A 24408-nucleotide genomic window follows, 5' to 3' on the forward strand; every position below is an offset into this window, starting at 1 on the left:
ATCCAGAGGAAATCCACACAAGCAGGGGGAAAACATACAAACGGCATGCAAATGTCAAATTTAAACCCAGGACCCCAGTGCTGCAAGACATCAATGCTAACCACTGAGCCATATGGTGTGCCTGCAGAGGGGAGCTCAGCTCTATGATTATCAGGCTGCCAGGGCCTCCACTAGGGGGAGCTCCCTGCACATGGATCAGTACAGCTAGGGTAGCTCTCGATAGGAGCTGTATACATCTGTATTCAGTGAGCTCCCCCTTGTGGCAGCCGCAGGCAGTCACTAGGACAGAGTCAGGGCATGCAGGTCACTGTCCTTGTGGTAGGTATGCCACTGACTATGGGTGTCTCTTGGGAGGCAGCAGTGCAAATCTGCCCCCATCCCGGGCTGATGTCTGGTAACGAACTGCAGCTGTGTGATCTCTGCTCGGTCAGGACATGTTTTGCGGCCTCTGGTTCCTCTGCAGGCTTGCAGCTACTTGGTCTTTTGACTGCATTTCTCATCCTTCGCCGCTGGATGGAAGATTACTCCAAGTATTTGCTGAGATTCTGGCTAATTCATATTCCCCCTCCTTCCAGCTTCAGGATCATGACCTTTTTTCCCCCTGATACATGGTTTTGCAACGTAGGATCATGTGACCACATAGGGAGCCGCCGCTTCCCGCTGTATTAACCCTTCCACTGTGCGTTAGGTAACATTGCCAAAGAGGTTATTATACCAACAGACCTATTTTCTGACCTTGGCTCCATCCTCTGGTTGCAAAAGTAATTGTACCCCTTCTAGAGCAGAGGGAAGGAGCCTTCCAGGGGGTGTTCAGGCGTTGCCTCCCGGGACAGCGATGGGTTAATAGTCTAGGGCTGCGGACTGTCTTCCAGATGGTGTCTTACTGTAACACGACTCATATTGTTTAGATTATCCCAGTGCAAATCCAGTTCCTTATTTACCTTTTATGGTAGTAAGTGCGGAAAATTGACTACAGATGCGAGGCGGTAAGGATGACGGCTGGCGTCCCATCAGAGGGCGCTCCGCTACATGCACGATCGTACAGATAAAAATAAAGAGAGCGGTGTAGGATGTCAGCGCAATAACCGTTCTGGGCTGGTGCAGCAGAAAGTCAGCTTTTTTCGAAATTTTAGTTTTTAAAGTTTTTTGTGTTCGAAGCCGAAGTTGTTTTCTTAAAGGGGAACACACATGTTTTTAAAGAAAAAGCACTAAAGTTGTCAGCAGAGAAAATAGGACCTTCCACTGCCACCATCTACTGTACATTTAAAGAGGTTCTTACAACTGGAGATGTGTGACACAGAGTATTGGGCACCGGCTGATAACAGGGGGCAATAGACTGTATTCTCCTGTCCTACAGTCATCCTCTCCCCTGAAATGGCTGATAACAGGGGGCAATAGACTGTATTCTCCTGTCCTACAGTCGTCCTCTCCCCTGAAATGGCTGATAACAGGGAGCAATAGACTGTATTCTCCTGTCCTACAGTCGTCCTCTCCCCTGAAATGGCTGATAACAGGGGGCAATAGACTGTATTCTCCTGTCCTACAGTCGTCCTCTCCCCTGAAATGGCTGATAACAGGAGGCAATAGACTGTATTCTCCTGTCCTACAGTCGTCCTCTCCCCTGAAATGGCTGATAACAGGAGGCAATAGACTGTATTCTCCTGTCCTACAGTCATCCTCTCCGCTGAAATGGCTGATAACAGGGGGCAATAGACTGTATTCTCCTGTCCTACAGTCATCCTCTCCCCTGAAATGGCTGATAACAGGGGGCAATAGACTGTATTCTCCTGTCCTACAGTCATCCTCTCCCCTGAAATGGCTGATAACAGGAGGCAATAGACTGTATTCTCCTGTCCTACAGTCATCCTCTCCCCTGAAATGGCTGATAACAGGAGGCAATAGACTGTATTCTCCTGTCCTACAGTCGTCCTCTCCCCTGAAATGGCTGATAACAGGAGGCAATAGACTGTATTCTCCTGTCCTACAGTCGTCCTCTCCCCTGAAATGGCTGATAACAGGGAGCAATAGACTGTATTCTCCTGTCCTACAGTCGTCCTCTCCCCTGAAATGGCTGATAACAGGGAGCAATAGACTGTATTCTCCTGTTCTACAGTCATCCTCTCCCCTGAAATGGCTGATAACAGAGAGCAATAGACTGTATTCTCCTGTCCTACAGTCATCCTCTCCCCTGAAATGGCTGATAACATGGAGCAATAGACTGTATTCTCCTGTCCTACAGTCATCCTCTCCCCTGAAATGGCTGATAACAGGGGACAATAGACTGTATTCTCCTGTCCTACAGTCATCCTCTCCCCTGAAATGCCTGATAACAGGGAGCAATAGACTGTATTCTCCTGTCCTACAGTCGTCCTCTCCCCTGAAATGTCTGATAACAGGGAGGCAATAGACTGTATTCTCCTGTCCTACAGTCATCCTCTCCCCTGAAATGGCTGATAACAGGGGCAATAGACTGTATTCTCCTGTCCTACAGTCATCCTCTCCCCTGAAATGGCTGATAACAGGGGGCAATAGACTGTATTCTCCTGTCCTACAGTCGTCCTCTCCCTGAAATGGCTGATAACAGGGGGCAATAGACTGTATTCTCCTGTCCTACAGTCATCCTCTCCCCTGAAATGGCTGATAACAGGGACAATAGACTGTATTCTCCTGTCCTACAGTCATCCTCCCCCTGAAATGGCTGATAACAGAGGGCAATAGACTGTATTCTCCTGTCCTACAGTCGTCCTCTCCCCTGAAATGGCTGATAACAGGGGGCAATAGACTATATTCTCCTGTCCTACAGTCATCCTCTCCCCTGACATGGCTGATAACAGGGGCAATAGACTGTATTCTCCTGTCCTACAGTCATCCTCTCCCCTGAAATGGCTGATAACAGGGGACAATAGACTGTATTCTCCTGTCCTACAGTCATCCACTCCCCTGAAATGGCTGATAACAGAGAGCAATAGACTGTATTCTCCTGTTCTACAGTCATCCTCTCCCCTGAAATGGCTGATAACATGGAGCAATAGACTGTATTCTCCTGTCCTACAGTCATCCTCTCCCCTGAAATGGCTGATAACAGAGAGCAATAGACTGTATTCTCCTGTTCTACAGTCATCCTCTCCCCTGAAATGGCTGATAACATGGAGCAATAGACTGTATTCTCCTGTCCTACAGACATCCTCCCCCCTGAAATGGCTGATAACAGGGGGCAATAGACTGTATTCTCCTGTCCTACAGTCATCCTCTCCCCTGAAATGGCTGATAACAGGGGGCAATAGACTGTATTCACCTGTCCTACAGTCATCCTCTCCCCTGAAATGGCTGATAACAGGGGGCAATAGACTGTATTCTCCTGTCCTACAGTCATCCTCTCCCCTGAAATGGCTGATAACAGGGGGCAATAGACTGTATTCTCCTGTCCTACAGTCATCCTCCCCCCTGAAATGTCTGATAACAGGGGGCAATAGACTGTATTCTCCTGTCCTACAGTCATCCTCTCCCCTGAAATGTCTGATAACAGGGGGCAATAGACTGTATTCTCCTGTCCTACAGTCGTCCTCTCCCCTGAAATGGCTGATAACAGGGGGCAATAGACTGTATTCTCCTGTCCTACAGTCATCCTCTCCCCTGAAATGGCCGATAACAGGGGGCAATAGACTGTATTCTCCTGTCCTACAGTCATCCTCTCCACTGAAATGGCTGATAACAGGGAGCAATAGACTGTATTCTCCTGTCCTACAGTCATCCTCTCCCCTGAAATGGCTGATAACTGGGGGCAATAGACTGTATTCTCCTGTCCTACAGTCATCCTCTCCCCTGAAATGGCTGATAACAGGGAGCAATAGACTGTATTCTCCTGTCCTACAGTCATCCTCTCCCCTGAAATGGCTGATAACAGGGAGCAATAGACTGTATTCTCCTGTCCTACAGTCATCCTCTCCCCTGAAATGGCTGATAACTGGGGGCAATAGACTGTATTCTCCTGTCCTACAGTCATCCTCTCCCCTGAAATGGCTGATAACAGGGGGCAATAGACTGTATTCTCCTGTCCTACAGTCATCCTCTCCCCTGAAATGTCTGATAACAGGGGGCAATAGACTGTATTCTCCTGTCCTATAGTCATCCTCTCCCCTGACATGGCTGATAACATGGAGCAATAGACTGTATTCTCCTGTCCTACAGTCGTCCTCTCCCCTGAAATGTCTGATAACAGGGGGCAATAGACTGTATTCTCCTGTCCTATAGTCATCCTCTCCCCTGACATGGCTGATAACAGGGGCAATAAGAGTTTTGACATTTACTTATATAGTGTTCAAGTACTTATATGATATGGTGTTTATTTAGATGCACCGTATGGCGCCACCTGGTGTTCACAGTGTAGAGAAATATGCCCGTCCACCTACTGAGCTGAGTGCTTGTAGACATGCATGCTCATCACTGCCTGGATCCTCTGTTCACTACATGCAGACAATAGAAACCGCTTTCTGCTTGTCGGAGAGGAGCAGAGTCTGTGCAGTAGCCTGCCAGCATAGCTGAGAAGACTCCTTCTACAGGGAATGTAAGAAGGGACTATGTTGTCAGCCGCCAGAGGGGGAAGGAGACTGGTTTTGTCCAGAGTCTGCCCCCAGCAGTACAGATTAGCAGCAGATAGGACACATGAAAGTAAACAATATTTTTATGCTGGAAACCTTATAAATTGCTGTATAATGGCTATTACCGGCCTTCCAGGACTTGGTATGAACATGAATCGGATAACCTGCCAATATAGTGCTGACCACTAGGGGCAGAATTCCATTATAGTCTATGAACACCTGTCCATGCAGAAGGATGTAACCTTTTCTCTGACATCTAGGTGACAACTAATAAGGCTGCCAGTCACATCAGGGGTGTCAGACAGCTTTCCTGGAGCCTGAATGGCAAAGCTGGAACAATACAGGCAATGTGTGAAGGAACCTGGGAGAGTTAGGTGTGATCCTTCATGGCTGCGCTGTTAGTTGTCACCCAGCTTTCCTAGCAGATGATAGTGATAATAAGAACAGACGGTGACCCAAGGAGTTTTATTTAAGGTGGAATGTTCTTGTCTGGCTCCTGGTCTCCACGGCTGCTTTTCCAGATGTTCATTTCTTCCCCGAAGAGCTGGCTGCCTGTATTCTTCTGGGCTATGGAGGAAATATACGCTGAGGCAGCAAAGATGTAATTAGATTTCCTCGACCAGACGACTCTTTAGTCTCCGTCAGCAGCACAGAGGATTCAGTGGACATCAGAAAACCTCACGATGCATCTCGTGCTGTGATCCTGTCTGTGGGGTGAACCCCAAAACCGCCGTCTATGGGAGGACAGAGATGGCTGTGGGCAAGTGAAAATAATTTAAAGAGACAGTACACCCCACTTTCCGTGATGCAGAAGGGCATCTGATGTTGAGGTGGGGAGGTTACTGGTGCAGGGAGTGTGAAGCTCGACCCACCCGACCAATGTATACTGCATGGCAGACTAAGGCCCCTTTCACACGGGCGAGTATTCCGCGCGGGTGCGATGCGTGACTTGACCGCATTGCACTCGTACTGAATCCCGACCCATTCATTTCTATGGGGCTGTTCACATGAGCAGTGATTTTCACGCATCACTTATGCGTTGCCTGAAAATCGCAGCATGCTCTATTTTGGGTGTTTTTCACGTAACGCAGGCCCCATAGAAATGAATGGGGTTGCGTGAAAATCGCAAGCATCTGCAAGCAAGTGTTGCTAGGAAACGCTCGGGATGGAGACCCGATCATTATTATTTTCTCTTATAACATGGTTATAAGTGAAAATAATCACATTCTGAATACAGAATGCAAAGTAAAACAGCGCTGGAGGGGTTAAATATATATATTTTTTTAATGTAACTCGCCTTAATCCACTTGATTGCGCAGCCGGCTTCTCTTCTTTACAATGTTTTGCACTCGTGCGGAAAAATCGTGCGTGTTCCCACAACGCACCCGCACATTTTCCTGCAACGCCCGTGTGAAAGAGGCCTAACGTTACTTTCACACTTGCGGCAGAGTGATCCGGAAAGCAATTCCGTCGCCGTCCTCTTTTCACAGTAAGGGTCCCAGTGGTTGGACCTCCATCAGTCCGATACTTATCCCCTCTCCTATAGATAATACATTTATATCTTGGCACTACCCTCAAGCTATGCTCTAGAGAAGGACAAGCAGTCCAGTTTTCTGTGACATGAACGATTGAGGCCGATGACAACCAGTTCATTCATAATTCTATTGGCTTCCAGTTAGCTGCAAAACCGTGAGTCTCACTGCTGCCCCCTGGTGGTTCAATGTCTGTGAAGTGCATGCACCGCTGCGATGGTGGGATTACTGAGGTCTAGCACAAACCCATAGCTTCACCCATACTGATACATTGTATCACATTACTGTTTCCTATCGCTATGTAAACTGAATACTAATGTAGCAAACCCTAACAACAAGCAGCGACGTCCAGAATGGGATTCACTTGCTTGAAACAAATTAGATTTTCCCAAGTGGAAATTTCCTTGCGTCAGCATTGAGGGTCGGGGGTGCAGCTCCCCTGTTCACTCCAGTCAGCAGAAAAACGACATCCACAGTAATGAAGGGTGGTCACTTGGGGCGCCCTGTCATGAGAGGGCACTGGCCTATCACATGGCATCGCCTATGACAGGCATGTCCAAACTGCGGCCCTCCAGCTGTTGCAGAACTACAACTCCCAGCATGCCTGGATAGCTTACAGCTATTAGGGCATGCTGGGAGTTGTAGTTTTGCAATAGCTGGAGGGCCGCAGTTTGGACATGCCTGGTTCTGCCTGTAATGCATTGGTCACATGTTAAAGCTTCCACCCCAGATACGGATTATCCCCCTGGTTTTAGGGAATGGGCAGTGGGTTTAGTTTACAGCAAATGTGCTGAGTGATGCAGGTTGAAACAAATGGAAACCCTCGAGTTTTGGAGCTGCGATCAGACTTTAGGACAAGCACTTCTCCAGCTCTTGTCCTGGCAGCCGCCGTGTACATGGGGAAGTCTGAGTGCTACAGTGCAACCTGCAAAGAGTTAATTAAAGGGACACTGCAGATACCCACAAAAATCTCATGGTAATTATCCTTGAGGGTCACTGAATCATCATGGTAAGCAGTGTGCCCTATAGGTTGCCCCCATGTTTAGTGAGTGTCTGGCAACCTCCCTGCCTCTGTTACAATGCCTTTCACTATAGGACCGGGGGGGTCTGTGGGGGTCCTAGTTTTATGTCAATAAAGCATAATCTGTGCGCAGGGAAAAGATCTGAACCTTTCTATACATAAAAAAAAAAAAAAAAAAAAAATCTTTGCTTGCTTTCAGTGAATTTCAAATGGTAGGCAGGTGATTACTGCATCAGGAGCAGAAAGAGGCGCAGAATAGGGTAAGCACATCTTTGGTAAGTTACCATGAGCCAGTGAGCCTCACCTTGTGGAGTTGGCACAGCTATGGTCGGCTTCTCAGGAAGAGGGCATGGTTGCCAGGTCCGCAGCCGCAGTGCAGGTGCCTTCAGACGAGGAGCCCGAGTTCTCTGGAATCTTACCCTGAAGAAGGGGAGCATTAGATCCCCCAAACGCATTGTTTCCTGGCTTGGCCATACATAAAAGATCATTTCCGATGGTGTTTGCACCTGACAGCATTATTTTATGTATTGCTTTCAGTGAATTGGACCATTCCCATTTATATCCAGGGTTTAAAACCTGGACAGACCTAATCCTGCCCACAGGTTGGGGTTTGTTACATTGTGTCTAGTGGGGACAACCCCTCAGCTGTGGAAGGTATTATGTCTGTACAGCTCTTCAGCCTGTGGAGAGCAAGAAATCCAGAGATCTTCAAAATGTGCAAAACAGAGACACAAAGTATATGAGAAAGTTGCAGAACGTTTCATTGTACAATGATTAAAGGGGTTTCCGATATTTTTATCTTGAAGACCAATCTTTTCGATAGGTCATTAGTATCTGATTGATGTGGGGTCCGACGCCCAGGACCCCCACCAATGTTTGAGGAGGCACCAGAGCTTGCAGTGGAGCGACAGCCTTCTCACAGCTTTACCTAGGCCATGTGGCATCACATTCATCGGGCACTTGGCCTAGTTGCATCTCTGAGCTGTGATACCAAAAACAACCACTATACAATGTACGGCGCTGTGCTTGGTGAGCTGAGAGAAGGCAGCGGCGCTACTGCAAGCGCCAGTGCTCTCGTACATCGGTGGGGGGCCCAGGTGTCGGACCCCCACCGATCAGATACTGATGACCAGCATGAAATTCTCCAGTGCTCATCTCAGGGGGGCTGCCTGGGTGAAAAAGGGTGGTTGACCAGTTTCAGCTCTGAATATACATGAGGAACTGCTAATTAGGAAACTTTCACTATAATGGTGCTCGGCCTCTTTTAAAGGGGTTGTCCCATGAAAGATACTCTACAGTTTCCAAACCAACACTTTTGTAATGGCATATAACTAAAAATGTAGGATAGGCAGTTATGAAACTTGTCTGTATAGCACCACCTCCTTTTGTAATTTCTCTGTCCACCTCCCTGAGGTAGACGCACATGCTCAGGGCCGTACTTTACCCTCAGCTGTGATATAAAGAACACATATTACTGCTGTCTTTCCAATTGAATTATATGTAGATGAGCTTTCTGAGCAGGTCTCAGTGTGGTGAAGCTATAGTACATAGTGTATATGATATGTAGATGAGCTTTCTGAGCAGATCTCAGTGTGGTGATGCTATAGTACATAGTGTATATGATATGTAGATGAGCTTTCTGAGCAGATCTCAGTGTGGTGAAGCTATAGTACATAGTGTATATGATATGTAGATGCTAGGCCACAGCTCTGCCCTCAGCATGTTTTTCCTATACTTATAAGATAACACATATGACTGGTGTCTGTATAATCATATATTGTGTCTGTGAATAAAGCAGTGATATGTAGATGAGCTTTCTGAGCAGATCTCAGTGTGGTGATGCTATAGTACATAGTGTATATGATATGTAGATGAGCTTTCTGAGCAGATCTCAGTGTGGTGAAGCTATAGTACATAGTGTATGTGATATGTAGATGAGCTTTCTGAGCAGGTCTGTGTGGTGAAGCTATAGTACATAGTGTATATGATATGTAGATGAGCTTTGTGAGCAGGTCTCAGTGTGGTGAAGCTATAGTACATAGTGTATATGATATGTAGATGAGCTTTGTGAGCAGGTCTCAGTGTGGTGAAGCTATAGTACATAGTGTATATGATATGTAGATGAGCTTTGTGAGCAGGTCTCAGTGTGGTGAAGCTATAGTACATAGTGTATATGATATGTAGATGAGCTTTGTGAGCAGGTCTCAGTGTGGTGAAGCTATAGTACATAGTGTATATGATATGTAGATGAGCTTTCTGAGCAGGTCTCAGTGTGGTGAAGCTATAGTACATAGTGTATGTGATATGTAGATGAGCTTTCTGAGCAGGTCTCCGTGTGGTGAAGCTATAGTACATAGTGTATATGATATGTAGATGAGCTTTCTGAGCAGGTCTCAGTGTGGTGAAGCTATAGTACATAGTGTATATGATATGTAGATGAGCTTTCTGAGCAGGTCTCAGTGTGGTGAAGCTATAGTACATAGTGTATGTGATATGTAGATGAGCTTTCTGAGCAGGTCTCAGTGTGGTGAAGCTATAGTACATAGTGTATATGATATGTAGATGAGCTTTCTGAGCAGATCTCAGTGTGGTGATGCTATAGTACATAGTGTATATGATATGTAGATGAGCTTTCTGAGCAGATCTCAGTGTGGTGAAGCTATAGTACATAGTGTATATGATATGTAGATGCTAGGACACAGCTCTGTCCTCAGTATGCTGATGTCTAGCCCTGTCAGTCAAGCGGAGGGGGGAGAACACAGGCGGTGTTACAAAGCTGTGCTCCAAGGATTTAGTCCCACCCCCTGGTGCTCTAAATTTCTCATTTGCATATGAATATGGCTACATGCACACGACCGTGCCGTTTTTTGTGGTCCGCAAACCGCGGATCCACAAAAAACGGAAGGCGCCCATGTTGCCTTCCACAATTTGCGGAATGGAACGGGCGCCGGCAATATAAATGCCTATTCTTGTCGCAAATCGCGGACAACAATAGGACATGTTATATCTTTTTTGCGGGGCCACGGATGCGGACAGCACACGGAGTGCTGTCTGCATCTTTTGCAGCTCCATTTAAATGAATGGGTCCGCATCCGAGCCGCCAAAACAGCGGCTCGGATGCGGACCCAAACAACGGCCGTGTGCATGAGGCCTAAAACAGATTTATCTGCAGATATTTAGCATACAGACAAAAGAAAGGTATAGTTTTAATCATTATGATGAGACCTACCAGGCAGTATGTCTGGTTTAATAGGGTTGATCCTGGTGACAGAGCAACTTTAAAGGGAACCTGTCACCGGGATTGTGTGTATAGAGCTGAGGACACGGGTTGCTAGATGGCCGCTAGCACATCTGCAATACCCAGTCTTCATAGCTCTGTGTGCTTTTATTGTGTAAAAAAACGATTTGATACATATGCAAATTAACCTGAGATGAGTCCTGTAGGTGAGATGAGTCAGGGACAGGACTCATCTCAGGTTAATTTGCATATGTATCAAATCGTTTTTTTACACAATAAAAGCACACAGAGCTATGGGGACTGGGTATTGCGGATGTGCTAGCGGCCATCTAGCAGCCCATGTCCTCAGCTCTATACACAAAATCCCAGTGACAGGTTCCCTTTAACTCCTTAGATACCAAAGGTTTTTTCATTTTTGTTCCTTATCTTCCTGGAGCCATAATCTTTTTATTTTTTCCCATTCACGTATCCATATAAGGGCTTGTTTTATGTGGGACAAGTTGTACTTTCTAATGCCACCATTTAATATGTCATAAAATGTAGTTGGAGACAGGGAAAAAACAAAACAAATGTGGTGGAATTGGAAAAAAAAAAAACACGCAATTCCTTCACCTTTTATGGATTTTCCCCCTATGGTGTTCCCTTTGTGGCATTACTGACCTGTGCCCTTCATTCTCTGGGTCAGTACGATTACAACAATACCACATATGTATACGTTTTTTATGTCTAAATAGTGGAAAAGTAAAATCTTTTTTTTTTTTTTTTTTTTTTTACAGCTCCATATTTTGACCCCCATAACTTTTTTATAGTAACCATATTTTTCGCCCTAAGACGCACCGGCCCATAAGACACACCTAGGTTTTAGAGGAGGACAATAAGAAACAAATATTTTTCATTAGACCTCAGATCAGATCTCAGCTAACAGCTCCAATCAGACCCCCAATATTAATTAGACCCCAACAAGACCTCAGATCAGACCCCAATGTGAATGACCCCCAATTAGACCTCATATGAGCCCCCAGCAGTCCCCACTGCCTCTCATATTAGCTCCCAGCAACCCCATTGCCTCATATCAGCCCTCTGTTGCCCCCCCCCATTGCCTCTCATATGATAAAATAAACCACTTACCTCTCTTGCTCCTAGACGCCACCGCTCCTCACCGCCCGCTCTCCGTCTTCCTCCTGCAGTCGGCTTGGCTGTGAACCGGCGCGCACAGCGTGAGGTCACAGAGCGCCCTCATGCTGTGCGCAGCCACTGCACAGCCGAGGACCAGGAAGCGGTGAGTACAAAGCCTCCACCGCATCCCGGTCCTAATGAGCGCTTCCATAATGGGGCATTGTTCCCCCACTTTTGAGGGGAAAAAATACGTCTTATGGGGCAAAAAAAATTGTATATATACTGAGCTGTGGGGAGGGGGGCGGGGATTTTTTGTGGGGCGATCTATAGTTTTTATTGATACCATTTTAAAGTGCATGACTTTTTGATCACGTTTTATTTAAAAAAATTCGGTAAGAGACACAAATATCAAAATATGATGAACCGGCCACTTTTTTCCACTAGGCCATTCACCGTATTGGAAAAATATTTTTATATTTTAATAGTACAAGCGTTTTTAGATGCCCTTAATGTTTTTGTTTTTTCTCATTTATGTATTTTTTTTTTTTATTCTACGGAAAGGGGGGTGATTTACATTTTTATATATTTTTTTAATGTTTTTGTAGCCAGTGTTTGAGGCTACAACGCTCCATACAGGGTAATATATGAATTGCTAAATTCTTATGTTGGCCTGCTGGCCAACACAAGAATTGCAGCTCTAATACGCTGGGTCGCTTCTGAGAGACCCAAGTCAATTGCCGGTATCCCCATTGGCCGCACAGGGATGCCGGTTAGGACCCCGAAGCGCACACCTCCGGGTTTTTTAAGGTTTAGATGCTGTGATCACACTTGATTGTGGCATCTAAAGGCTGTTATGACTGCGATTGGCATTAGCTGTGGGTCTCTGCTGTTTGAAACAGCAGACACCCGCCGGCCATGGCGTCCACTGCACATGCAAGCGGGCGCCATGTTTACCCATGTACGGTGCTGGTAATGAAAGGGTTTAAATGAAATCTAACAAAACAATGGGAGCAATGAATGGGGAGATCTCTGGATCCATGTGAGGTGCAGGGCTTAGCTTTGTTAAAAAGAGATCGTCATGTACTATGTGATGTCCCATTCTCATTTTTTACATTAAAGGGGTTTTCTGAGATTTAAATACTGATGACCTATCCTCAGGATAAACCATCAGTATCTGACCGGTGGGGGTACCGGGTGTCGGACCTCTACTGATCAGATACTGATGACCTATCATGGGATAACCCCTTTAAGTAGGGTCACTGCCACTAGAACCCCTTTAATCGGACTTTAACAGGGCTTGGTATTCTACATTTTGAGAGGGAGCCGCCTGATAATTGCTTCCTTCTGCTCCGTTTTCTACACTTGGGTTCATGAATTCCAGAATACACAGCAGTTCTGTGACGGACTATCAGCGTTTCTGGACTATCAAATGTTGGATTAAAGGGATTGTTCAGTATTTCTTTATTTGATGCTCAGCATGAGATGAATAGTGTCAAAACCATTTCTCCAGAATGTCTGATATGTAGAAGCAATGCGGGTGGCTCGGAGAGCAGATGCCACAGATGAAAGGGCCGGTATCTCTGGCGGGCGGTTTCTGGCTTGTTTCGAGGGCAGCGTGATATAATTACACCGGACACTGATGGAGATTACAGGCGGTAATTGCATCTTCTCCTTTGTGGACCCAAACCTTTTAGGCTCGCACTGCACCCATGATGTTTTTACGTAGTGTATTTGTTTCCTAGGCTAATACGATATACTGTATAACATTACGCCCCCGTGATAGATGCGCCTGCCAGCGGTTTTATCACTAATGGTACGCTCTGTGCGTACTGGGGCCTAAGCCGAAATCTCAGATGTGGCCGATGATTTATGAGAATGTAGGGAAAAGGCCATTAGGGGGAAAGGCTGGAAATCTGAAATAAAACTCTTTCAGAAAGAGAACTTCAAGAGTCATTTATTTTCCCTTAAGAACTCCAAAAAGCTGGGTGACTGTCAGTACGGCCATTACAGCTTCCACCCAGCTTTCCCAGATGTTAAACCAGTTATACCGGGCTGCATGTCCAGGAAGATTCACGGTTCAGGAGTCTTGGAAAGCTGAGTGATTACCCTTCTGGGAAATGGCAGCTTGTCACTCAGCTTTCCCACAGACATAAGGAATGACCACATAGGATCTCTGTCTGCTTGAGAAGAGGACTCGAGGATGTATACTGTGTTTCCTAAATATTCTATAGAAGTGGTACTGTGCAACAGAATAGGAGCAGATACTGAGGATTACACCCAGTATACAGGACAGGGGAAGTGGTACTGTGCAGTGTATATATATATATATATATATATATATATATATATATATACAGAATAAGAGCAGATACTGAGGATTACACCCGGTATACAGGACAGGAGAAGTGGTACTGTGCAGTATATATATATACAGAATAAGAGCAGATACTGAGGATTACACCCGGTATACAGGACAGGAGAAGTGGTACTGTGCAGTGTATATATATACAGAATAAGAGCAGATACTGAGGATTACACCCAGTATACAGGACAGGAGAAGTGGTACTGTGCAGTGTATATATATATATATACACAGGATAAGAGCAGATACTGAGGATTACACCCGGTATACAGGACAGGAGAAGTGGTACTGTGCAGTGTATATATATACAGAATAAGAGCAGATACTGAGGATTACACCCAGTATACAGGACAGGAGAAGTGGTACTGTGCAGTGTATATATACAGTACAGACCAAAAGTTTGGACGCACCTTCTCATTTGAAGAGTTTTCTTTATTTTCATGACTATGACAATTGTAGATTCACACTGAAGGCATCAAAACTATGAATTATCACATGTGGAATTATATACATAACAAAAAGGTGTGAAACAACTGAAAATATGTCATATTCTAGGTTCTTCACAGTAGCCACCTTTTGCTTTGATTACTGCTTTGCACACTCTTGGCATTCTCTTGATGAGCTTCGTAGTCACCTGAAATGGTCTTCACTTCACAGGTGTGCCCTGTCAGGTGTAATAAGTGGGATTTCTTGCTTTATAAATGGGGTTGGGACCATCAGTTGCGTTGTGGAGAAGTCAGGTGGACACACAGCTGATAGTCCTACTGAATAGACTGTTAGAATTTGTATTATGGCAAGAAAAAAGCAGCTAAGTAAAGAAAAACGAGTGGCCATCATTACTTTAAGAAATGAAGGTCAGTCAGTCCGAAAAATTGGGAAAACTTTGAAAGTGACCCCCAAGTGCAGTCACAAAAACCATCAAGCGCTACAAAGAAACTGTCTCACATGCGGACCGCCCCAGGAAAGGAAGACCAAGAGTCACCTCTGCTGCGGAGGAGAAGTTCATCCGAGTCACCAGCCTCAGAAATCGCAGGTTAACAGCAGCTCAGATTAGAGACCAGGTCAATGCCACCCAGAGTCCTAGCAGCAGACACATCTCTAGAACAACTGCTAAGAGGAGACTGTGTGAATCAGGCTTTCATGGTAGAAGATCTGCTAGGAAACCACTGCTAAGGACAGGCAACAAGCAGGAGAGACTTGTTTGGGCTAAAGAACACAAGGAATGGACATTAGACCAGTGGAAATCTGTGCTTTGGTCTGATGAGTCCAAATGTGAGATCTTTGGTTCCAACCACCGTGTCTTTGTGCGACGCAGAAAAGGTGAACGGATGGACTCTACATGCCTGGTTCCCACCGTGAAGCATGGAGGAGGAGGTGTAATGGTGTGGGGGGGCTTTGCTAGTGACACTGTTGGGGATTTATTCAAAATTGAAGGCATACTGAAGCCGCATGGCTACCACAGCATCTTGCAGCTGCATGCTATTCCATCCGGTTTGCGTTTAGTTGGACCATCATTTATTTTTCAACAGGACAATGACCCCAAACACACCTCCAGGCTGTGTAAGGGCTATTTGACCATGAAGGAGATGTCACAACCAGACAGCTGAGAAGCTCTGACAGAGGCCTTTCAGAACCTCCTCCTTGAGTTCTCTTTGTTGTGCTGTTTAGTTCCTCATCTCGTTAGCCTCTCTCAGCTGTCATGTAGTTGGACTGATTGCTTCCCTTTAAATTCCTCCCCATGGTGCATTACTGGGCGGCTTATACTACTTCCTGGAGTGTGTGTGCATGCTGATCTTGTTTTCCAGTCTGCTACAAAGTTAAGTACTGAACATTTATCTGTTATTTTCTGTTTGCTGGATCCCAGGTGACCCTGACTCCCTCCGTGTCTGGTGTAGGGAGCCGGTGGTCGTGTCCCCTCACTATTGTAGGGTGTTCAGGGGTTATATAGTCGAGGTACGTGGATATGCAAACTACCACCTCTGGGATCTTTGCATAGGCTGAGCAGCCAGTGAAAGTCTCAGGTCTTGTGCCGGGGTCTCCCTTTTGGTTCCTTAGCTTTGGATCCACTCAGTCATATATGCATGTTGCTTTGTCTTGTTTCCTGTACACCGTCCGTGACAGGAGAGTGATGGGGTGCTGCGCCAGATGACCTGGGCTCCACAGTCACCGGACCTGAACCCAATCGAGATGGTTTGGGGTGAGCTGGACCGCAGAGTGAAGGCAAAAGGGCCAACAAGTGCTAAGCATCTCTGGGAACTCCTTCAAGACTGTTGGAAAACCATTTCAGGTGACTACCTCTTGAAGCTCATCAAGAGAATGCCAAGAGTGTGCAAAGCAGTAATCAAAGCAAAAGGTGGCTACTTTGAAGAACCTAGAATATGACATATTTTCAGTTGTTTCACACTTTTTTGTTATGTATATAATTCCACATGTGATAATTCATAGTTTTGATGCCTTCAGTGTGAATCTACAATTTTCATAGTCATGAAAATAAAGAAAACTCTTTGAATGAGAAGGTGCGTCCAAACTTTTGGTCTGTACTAATATATACACTGCATACAGAATAAGAGCAGACACTGAGGATTACACCCGGTATACAGGACAGAAGTGGTACTGTGCAGTGTGTATGTGTATATATATATATATATATACACCGAATAAGAGCAGACACTGAGGATTACACCCAGTATACAGGACAGGAGAAGTGGTACTGTGCAGTGTATATATATATATATACAGAATAAGAGCAGATACTGAGGATTACACCCGGTATACAGGACAGGAGAAGTGGTACTGTGCAGTGTATATATATATATATATATATATATATATATATATATATATATATATACAGAATAAGAGCAGATACTGAGGATTACACCCGGTATACAGGACAGGAGAAGTGGTACTGTGCAGTGTGTATATATATATATACAGACGTGGACAAAATTGTTGGTACCCTTTGGTCAATGAAAGAAAAAGTCACAATGGTCACAGAAATAACTTTAATCTGACAAAAGTAATAATAAATTAAAATTCTATAAATGTTAACCAATGAAAGTCAGACATTGTTTTTCAACCATGCTTCAACAGAATTATGTAAAAAAATAAACTCATGAAACAGGCATGGACAAAAATGATGGTACCCCTAGAAAACACAGAACATAATGTGACCAAAGGGACATGTTAATTCAAGGTGTGTCCACTAATTAGCATCACAGGTGTCTACAACCTTGTAATCAGCCATTGGGCCTATATATATGGCTCCAGGTAATCACTGTGTTGTTTGGTGATATGGTGTGTACCACACTCGACATGGACCAGAGGAAGCAAAGGAAAGAGCTGTCTCAAGAGATCAGAAAGAAAATTATAGACAAGCATGTTAAAGGTAAAGGCTATAAGACCATCTCCAAGCAACTAGATGTTCCTGTGAGTACAGTTGCACATATTATTCATAAGTTTAAGATCCATGGGACTGTAGCCAACCTCCCTGGACGTGGCCGCAGGAGGAAAATTGATGACAAATCTAAGAGACGGATAATCCGAATGGTAACAAAAGAGCCTAGAAAGACTTCTAAAGAGATTCAAGGTGAACTTCATGCTCAAGGAACATCAGTGTCAGATCGCACCATCCGTCGTTGTTTGAGCCAAAGTGGACTACATGGGAGACGACCAAGGAGGACACCATTGTTGAAAACGAATCATAAAAAAGCAAGACTGGAATATGCCAAACTACATGTTGACAAGCCACAAAGCTTCTGGGAGAATGTCCTGTGGACAGATGAGACAAAAATCGAAGTTTTTGCCAAGGCACATCAGCTGTATGTTCACAGACGAAAAAATGAAGCATATCAAGAAAAGAACACTGTCCCTACTGTGAAACATGGAGGAGGCTCTGTTATGTTCTGGGGCTGCTTTGCTGCGTCTGGCACAGGGTGTCTTGAATCTGTGCAGGGTACAATGAAATCTCAAGACTATCAAGGAATTCTAGAGAGAAATGTACTAGCCAGTGTCAGAAAGCTTGGTCTCAGTCGCAGGTCATGGGTCTTGCAACAGGACAATGACCCAAAACACACCGCTAAAAACACCCAAGAATGGCTAAGAGGAAAAAATTGGACTATTCTAAAGTGGCCTTCTATGAGCCCTGACCTCAATCCTATTGAGCATCTTTGGAAGGAGCTGAAACATGCAGTCTGGAAAAGGCACCCTTCAAACCGGACACAACTGGAGCAGTTTGCTCATGAGGAGTGGGCCAAAATACCTGCTGAGAGGTGCAGATGTCTCATTGACAGTTACAGGAAGCGTTTGATTGCAGTGATTGCCTCAAAAGGTTGCGCAACAAAATATTAAGTTAGGGGTACCATCATTTTTGTCCATGCCTGTTTCATGAGTTTATTTTTTTACATAATTCTGTTGAAGCATGGTTGAAAAACAATGTCTGACTTTCATTGGTTAACATTTATAGAATTTTAATTTATTATTACTTTTGTCAGATTAAAGTTATTTCTGTGACCATTGTGACTTTTTCTTTCATTGACCAAAGGGTACCAACAATTTTGTCCACGTCTGTATATATATATATATATATATATACACACAGAATAAGAGCAGATACTGAGGATTACACCCAGTATACAGGACAGGAAATACCAAATGATATTATTTAGCCGTCTAGATCCAAGATGGCAGCCATATTTTTTGTCACCCAGCTTTCCCAGAGAAAGACAGAAATTACAAGGCCCCCTTTAGATGAGAGTCATAGTTGCTTGGGCGTCTTGCATTCCCTGTGCGTAGGAGCCTAATATTGGGATTGCTGCCTGTGGAGCCGTCCTCATGGTGATCAGTATTCAGGCTGAGTCTCCTTCCCCGCGGCTGATACATGGCGGCCGCTCTGAGCTCAGGATACGTTATCTCTGGGCTGTAGCTTGCAGGCGCTGGGAGGCCGCGCTACGCCACTCTGCACATTATCCGTGATTCTCCTGTGGCTCCATATTAAATTATACAGGCGACCAGTGGGAGCTCCCAGTGCTGCTCTGCTGCCAGTGAAGATGGGATTTGGTGTGGTTATGCAGCGTCGTCCTCCTCGCCGGTCGGTCCTGACCGTTTTTTAGACCTCTCCTTGTGCAGAAAACATGCCCCTGGCCAGGTGGATGTACAATGGGTTGTGGTGCTCTATGTTCTAAAGGTAAGATGCCATATCCTAGGGGTGGACACTTAGGGGTAGGATACTGTTATCTGTAGGGGGTCACCCCCAATTGTCGTTGTTGCATTTATATATTTTGGTGACTACCTGTTCATCCAGGGCAGGGTCTAGGTGTTCTCTGTGTGAAACATGAATGTCGCCATAGACCAATATAAAGAGGCAGCAGAGCTGATTCTGTCATTTGGCACAGCTCAGGGTGATATCGTGATGAGATGCCAGTCTCTTATACCTGAAATTACAGGTAAATCTGCACAAAGCCTTACATGACACAGTCGGCCCTGCTAGGTCTATGTAGACTAATAAAATGTTGCGGAATTGATCAAACATTTTGGGCTGCATTGTACCTGGTGATGACAAATTCAGCTCTGCTCCATCCTTTGGCATTCATGATGACAATGAAACATTGTAATTAATGACCAAATCCATCCTGATGTAGTGGTGCTGAAATTAACTCCGTGGGGCTGCACTGTTGACCATGGTAACAAATTCAACACGGCTGCATCCAGATGAAGCAGAGCTAACGTTGCTGTTTCTTTTTGTGCATCACTCAATAGGTTTCCTGCAGTCCTATGGACATATTGTCATGAGTTGTCCAAATGACAATCACTAGAGATGAGCGAATTCCATATTTTGAAATTTGTTTACACTTTGGTGGCAAAAGCAGAATTGCGTTATGGATTCCGTTACCACGGACCATAACGCAATTCTATGACGGAAAGCCTTTAGAGACATTCCGTTATTCATGCCGTCACAATAGAAGTCTATGGGGAGTCCTCTCCTGCATAACGGAACGGATCCGTTTTGCAGCCCATAGCCTTCTATTATAACGGAATGTCTCTAAAGACATTATAAAGGTTATTGTCCGTGGTAACGGAATCCATAGCGCAATTCTGCTTTCACCACCAAACGAAGTGTGAACAAATTTCATAAGCGGAAATTCGCCCATCTCTACTCATCACTGCTGCATCGAGGTTAGAGTTGTCTGCATGACAGTAACAGTAAAACATCAAAACCCGAACACTATATTAACCCTTCCTGCAGTGGACAGTCACGTAGACAACTGGTGGTAACCTTATATCGGGCCGTAGCTATAAGGGTACAGAGGTGGCACTTGCCCTCGTGTTCTAGTGCCCGAGGGGGTCCACAGCAAGTCTGCCACCTAAGAAGACACTGGTATTATAAATTGCACATTGTAGGTGGGGACCAGGATCTTCAAGTGACCTCTCTGGGGGAATCCATGGTTTTAGGGATTGTGTTATAGACGCGTCCAAGCTGAATTCTATAATTGGCTATAGGACGGCATCTCGGATCCTGCTGCACGGCTGCGATTATGGAGCATTACCAGACGCAGGAAGACTGTTATGTAATAAGTCACTGAGGGGCGATCTGTGCTTGTATTAGAACAGTGAGAACACACATGGTTTAGTCGCAGGCATGCTCAACCTGCGGCCCTCCAGCTGTTGTAAAACTACAACTCCCACCATGCCCTGCTGTAGGCTGATAGCTGTAAGCTGTTCGGGCATGCTGGGAGTTGTAGTTTTGCAACAGCTGGAGGGCCGCAGGTTGAGCATGCCTGGTTTAGTGTCTTTACTGTATTGTAAAATTGGCTACTTTCACACTAATGTTTTTTCTGGATCCGGCAGAGTTCAGCAAGAACGCTTCCGTTACTGATAATTCAACCGTCTGCATCCGTTATTAATGGATCCGCTTGTATTATCTGTAACATACCCAAGACGGATCTGTCATAAACTCCATTGAAAGTCAATAGGGGACGGATCCGTTTTCTATTGTGTCAGAGAAAACGGATCCGTCCCCATTGACTTGCATTGTGGGTGATGACGGATCCGTCCCCATTGACTTGCATTGTGGGTGATGACGGATTGCTCCGCATCCCAGGACAGAAAGCAAACCGCAGCACGCTGCTCTTCGGTAGGAGGACGGAACGGAATGCATTTTGGAGGATTTTGTTATGTTTGGTTACGTTTTGTCCCCATTGACAATGAATGGGGACAAAACGGAAGCATTTTTTCCGGTATTGAGCCCCTATGACAGATATCAATACTGGAAAATATTAACGCTAGTGTGAAAGTCGCCTTACATAATTTCATTACATTTCTATTGGATTTTGCCGTTTGGAAGCCATCAACATGCTGCTGTTGACAGATCTTTATTGCGTATACATAGAAAAGGAATTAACTTTGCAAATAGCCTTGTTTAAAAATCCCCTATTGTATTCTGTCTGCAACGCTGAAACAGACCAATGTGTCTCCGTGGTTACAGACTACAACCCCTGTGTAGTCTGATGCTGCAGTCCCAGCTTTACACCTCTACTTCTACTGTGCGCAGGTTATCAAGAAGAGGGAGTAAGACATGACTGCAGCATCAGACGACACTGGGTTTGTTTGTAGTCTGTAACCATGGAGACGCACTGGTCTGTACTGCGGCTGGAGGCACAAAACAGAAGGAAATTTCCAATCAAAACTATTTGGAAAGTTGCTCCATTTTTGGCTTTTAGATGCAATAACAGAAGGCAAAATGAACAATAAATGTAATAAAGATGTCAAAGCTCTGACTTTTACTATTAGAGCAAATACTACTCAATTAACACATGGAGGCCGACATTGAATAGTTCTCAGTAATATCAGATGAGTGTGTCCACTGTGGGAAACCCACAGCGCGCGGGAGCGTGATTTCCTATTATGGACACTGCTCCTATTATAGGACCGCAAGGCAGTATATGGTTTATTGCCTTAGGCTTATTTCTTACAAAGCGACTTTTGACTTTTCCATTCGGGGTGCGTTCCATTTTTACAACGGACAGCATCTGGACTGACCTCTGCCCCATTCATATCAATGGGTATGCGCACATGAGCATTGTTTTTCGCTGACCAAATGTCCGTTCGGGAGAAGTAACAGCATCTTCATCCATTTTTCACGTGGGACTGGGCCATTAAAGCCAATGGATCACTGAAAAAAAAAACATCTGGATGCAGTCTGGTTTTTTTACGGATGTTGCTAGAAGATACCGCGTGCTATTCTTCAGTTTTTTTGCCATACACGTGAAAAATGCATGAAACTGATGGAAAAAAAAAATGCAAGAACTGAACAAAAACTGAAGCAACACGGACAAAAAAATATATCATGTTTTTCACTGACAGAACTCGGATGAGTTTGTATCGCTCATGTGAAATGGGTCTTACTATCCGATCAGATGAGTTATTAGGCTGCATTCAATCAACAGTGAAAAGTGGCGGACATTCTTCTAATGGCCGTTCTCAGAACCATTGAAATCTATGGGCCTCTGACCTGTAACTAGGGGCCATCCAGAAACATCACATATCCTATTTTTGGCAGTTTTGAAGGCCAGACGGACCGCATTCCATTGCAGGGGACAGATTTCAGCTTCTCGGAAAGGCATTACTGAAAAAAAACAGACCATTTTGCCATTTTTCATAACCTTTTTCATTTTCACAGTCGTGTGAATTTAGACTTAGCAACTTGCGGTCTTGCATGACCTTTAAGGGAGTTCTATGCTGGAGTAACAGATTGCATGGCATTGGGGTTAGGGTTAGCAGTGGCACCTGGTAGCAGTGGCACCTGGTCCCTCCGGTCGGTAAAGGATCCTTCAACCACATGTTATAAATGGCACACGTTTGGGAAGGGGGGGGGGGCAGTTACAGATTTTGCCCCGGGGCCTAAGATACAGTATCCTTTTTGATGAATTGTATACAATGTTTCTGCTTCTGTGACGGGTTTTCCAAATGGCTGATCATCTTTAGCATAAAGTTGGTGGTTGTCAGTAATCATCTTCTACAGTCTGGCATTCGATGTATGGCTCTGGGCTCATGCACACAAATGTATTTTATTTCTGTGTTTGTTCCATTTTTTTTGCGGACTCATTCACTTCAATGGGTCGGCAATAAAAAACGGAAGTAGCTCCATGTGCATTGTGTTTCCGTATGTCCATATTTCCGCTCTGCAAAAAAATAGAGTCTGTCTTATTATTGTCCTCATTACGAACAAGGATAGTACTGTTCTATGAAGGGCCAGCTGTTCAGATCCGCCAAATATGGAATGCATACAGATGTCATTCGAATTTTTTGCGGATCCGTTTTTTGCAGATTGCAAAATACATACGGTCATGTGCATGAGCCCTAATTGGAATATTTCTCCTAGGCTGGCCACTGACATGTCAGTGGAGCGCTGCTCTGAAGCCATAGCAACAGATGCGCTCAGTGGAGTGCTGCTCTGAAGCCATTGCAGCTAATATGCTCCTGTGGTTTGCTAATTTCCCAGGACTGTTGCCAATGTGCCAAGCTGGGGGGTCAGTGCTACATGGAGATTCAAGTCGGTGGGTCGCTGCCCGTGCACTGTGCGCGCCCTGTATGTGTCTCCATGTAATTATATCATCTTGTGCTCTGTTTATCTGTTAAAATGTGTCCCTGTCCCACATAATGGCGGCTTTTTCTGGTGCACTGGGAAAGCAAATAGAGATTTGTAGAGCAGTTTGCATATTTACTTGGCAGGGAATCAGCAGATAATGGAATAGGAGAGATGTTCCTGTACAGAATCATTTCTGGAAAACTACTTTCAATTAAATGAGAATGTCTCGGAGTTCTGTGTGGCAGCCGGGCAGAGCACACATACCTGGCAGGGAAGAGCTGTGGGGGTGCTGGAAATTGTGTCCTTTAAATTTGTATCTGGTGAGAATGGCATGAATGCTCCAGGAATATTTTCAACCTTTTTTTTTATTTGCAGTGCATCTAAAGAAAATAAATAAATAAACTACCGTTTTGGGCATACAGCTCCTATGCCAACTATAAACGAACCCTGTGAGGTCTGATTCTGCAGTCACATTGCTATCCGCCACCTATGTCCTGTCTACCGTCTGATTGTATATTATAGTATACAACTAAGGTCAGACTACATAAGGCCGATTTGTAGTCTGTAACCATGGAGACACAAACAGTAGGGAGATTTTTAATTATTGGAGCAATATATATATTTTTTTAATTGTTCCTGTAGTAATAGAAACTTCTGTTCTTATTTCTTAGTATCAGATCTCCAAGAAGAAGGCATCAATGCCATCAACCTGCCCCTTAATCCGATTCCTTATGAATTGGACCCTGAGGACACCATGCTGGGTGAGTTATACTCCTAGCCCTGCTATTTATATATATTGCTCATGACTTCAATAATTATTGCCATTTTATTCTAAAGAGGAGAATGAAGTTAGAACCATGATTGACCCCTACTCCAGAAGTGACCCCCGACTACAGGAACTCATGAAGGTAAAACCTCTTTACAGTGATTTTCTGCTTATGTGTAACTGCAGCTT

General features: G+C 44.8%; 1 protein-coding gene across 1 annotated transcript in view; it reads left to right on the top strand.

Moving 5' to 3' along the window:
* PARVA (parvin alpha) overlaps window positions 1–24408 on the top strand; it is a 63958-nt gene that overhangs the window by 21531 nt on the left and 18019 nt on the right. Inside the window, exons 2-3 of the mRNA XM_044270686.1 lie at window positions 24125–24214; window positions 24291–24361. Coding sequence (XP_044126621.1) covers window positions 24125–24214; window positions 24291–24361 — 161 coding nt within the window. The remainder of the gene's footprint in view (window positions 1–24124; window positions 24215–24290; window positions 24362–24408) is intronic.

Source organism: Bufo gargarizans, chromosome 10 (assembly GCF_014858855.1).
Source record: "Bufo gargarizans isolate SCDJY-AF-19 chromosome 10, ASM1485885v1, whole genome shotgun sequence".
NCBI classification, from domain to species: Eukaryota; Metazoa; Chordata; class Amphibia; order Anura; family Bufonidae; genus Bufo; species Bufo gargarizans.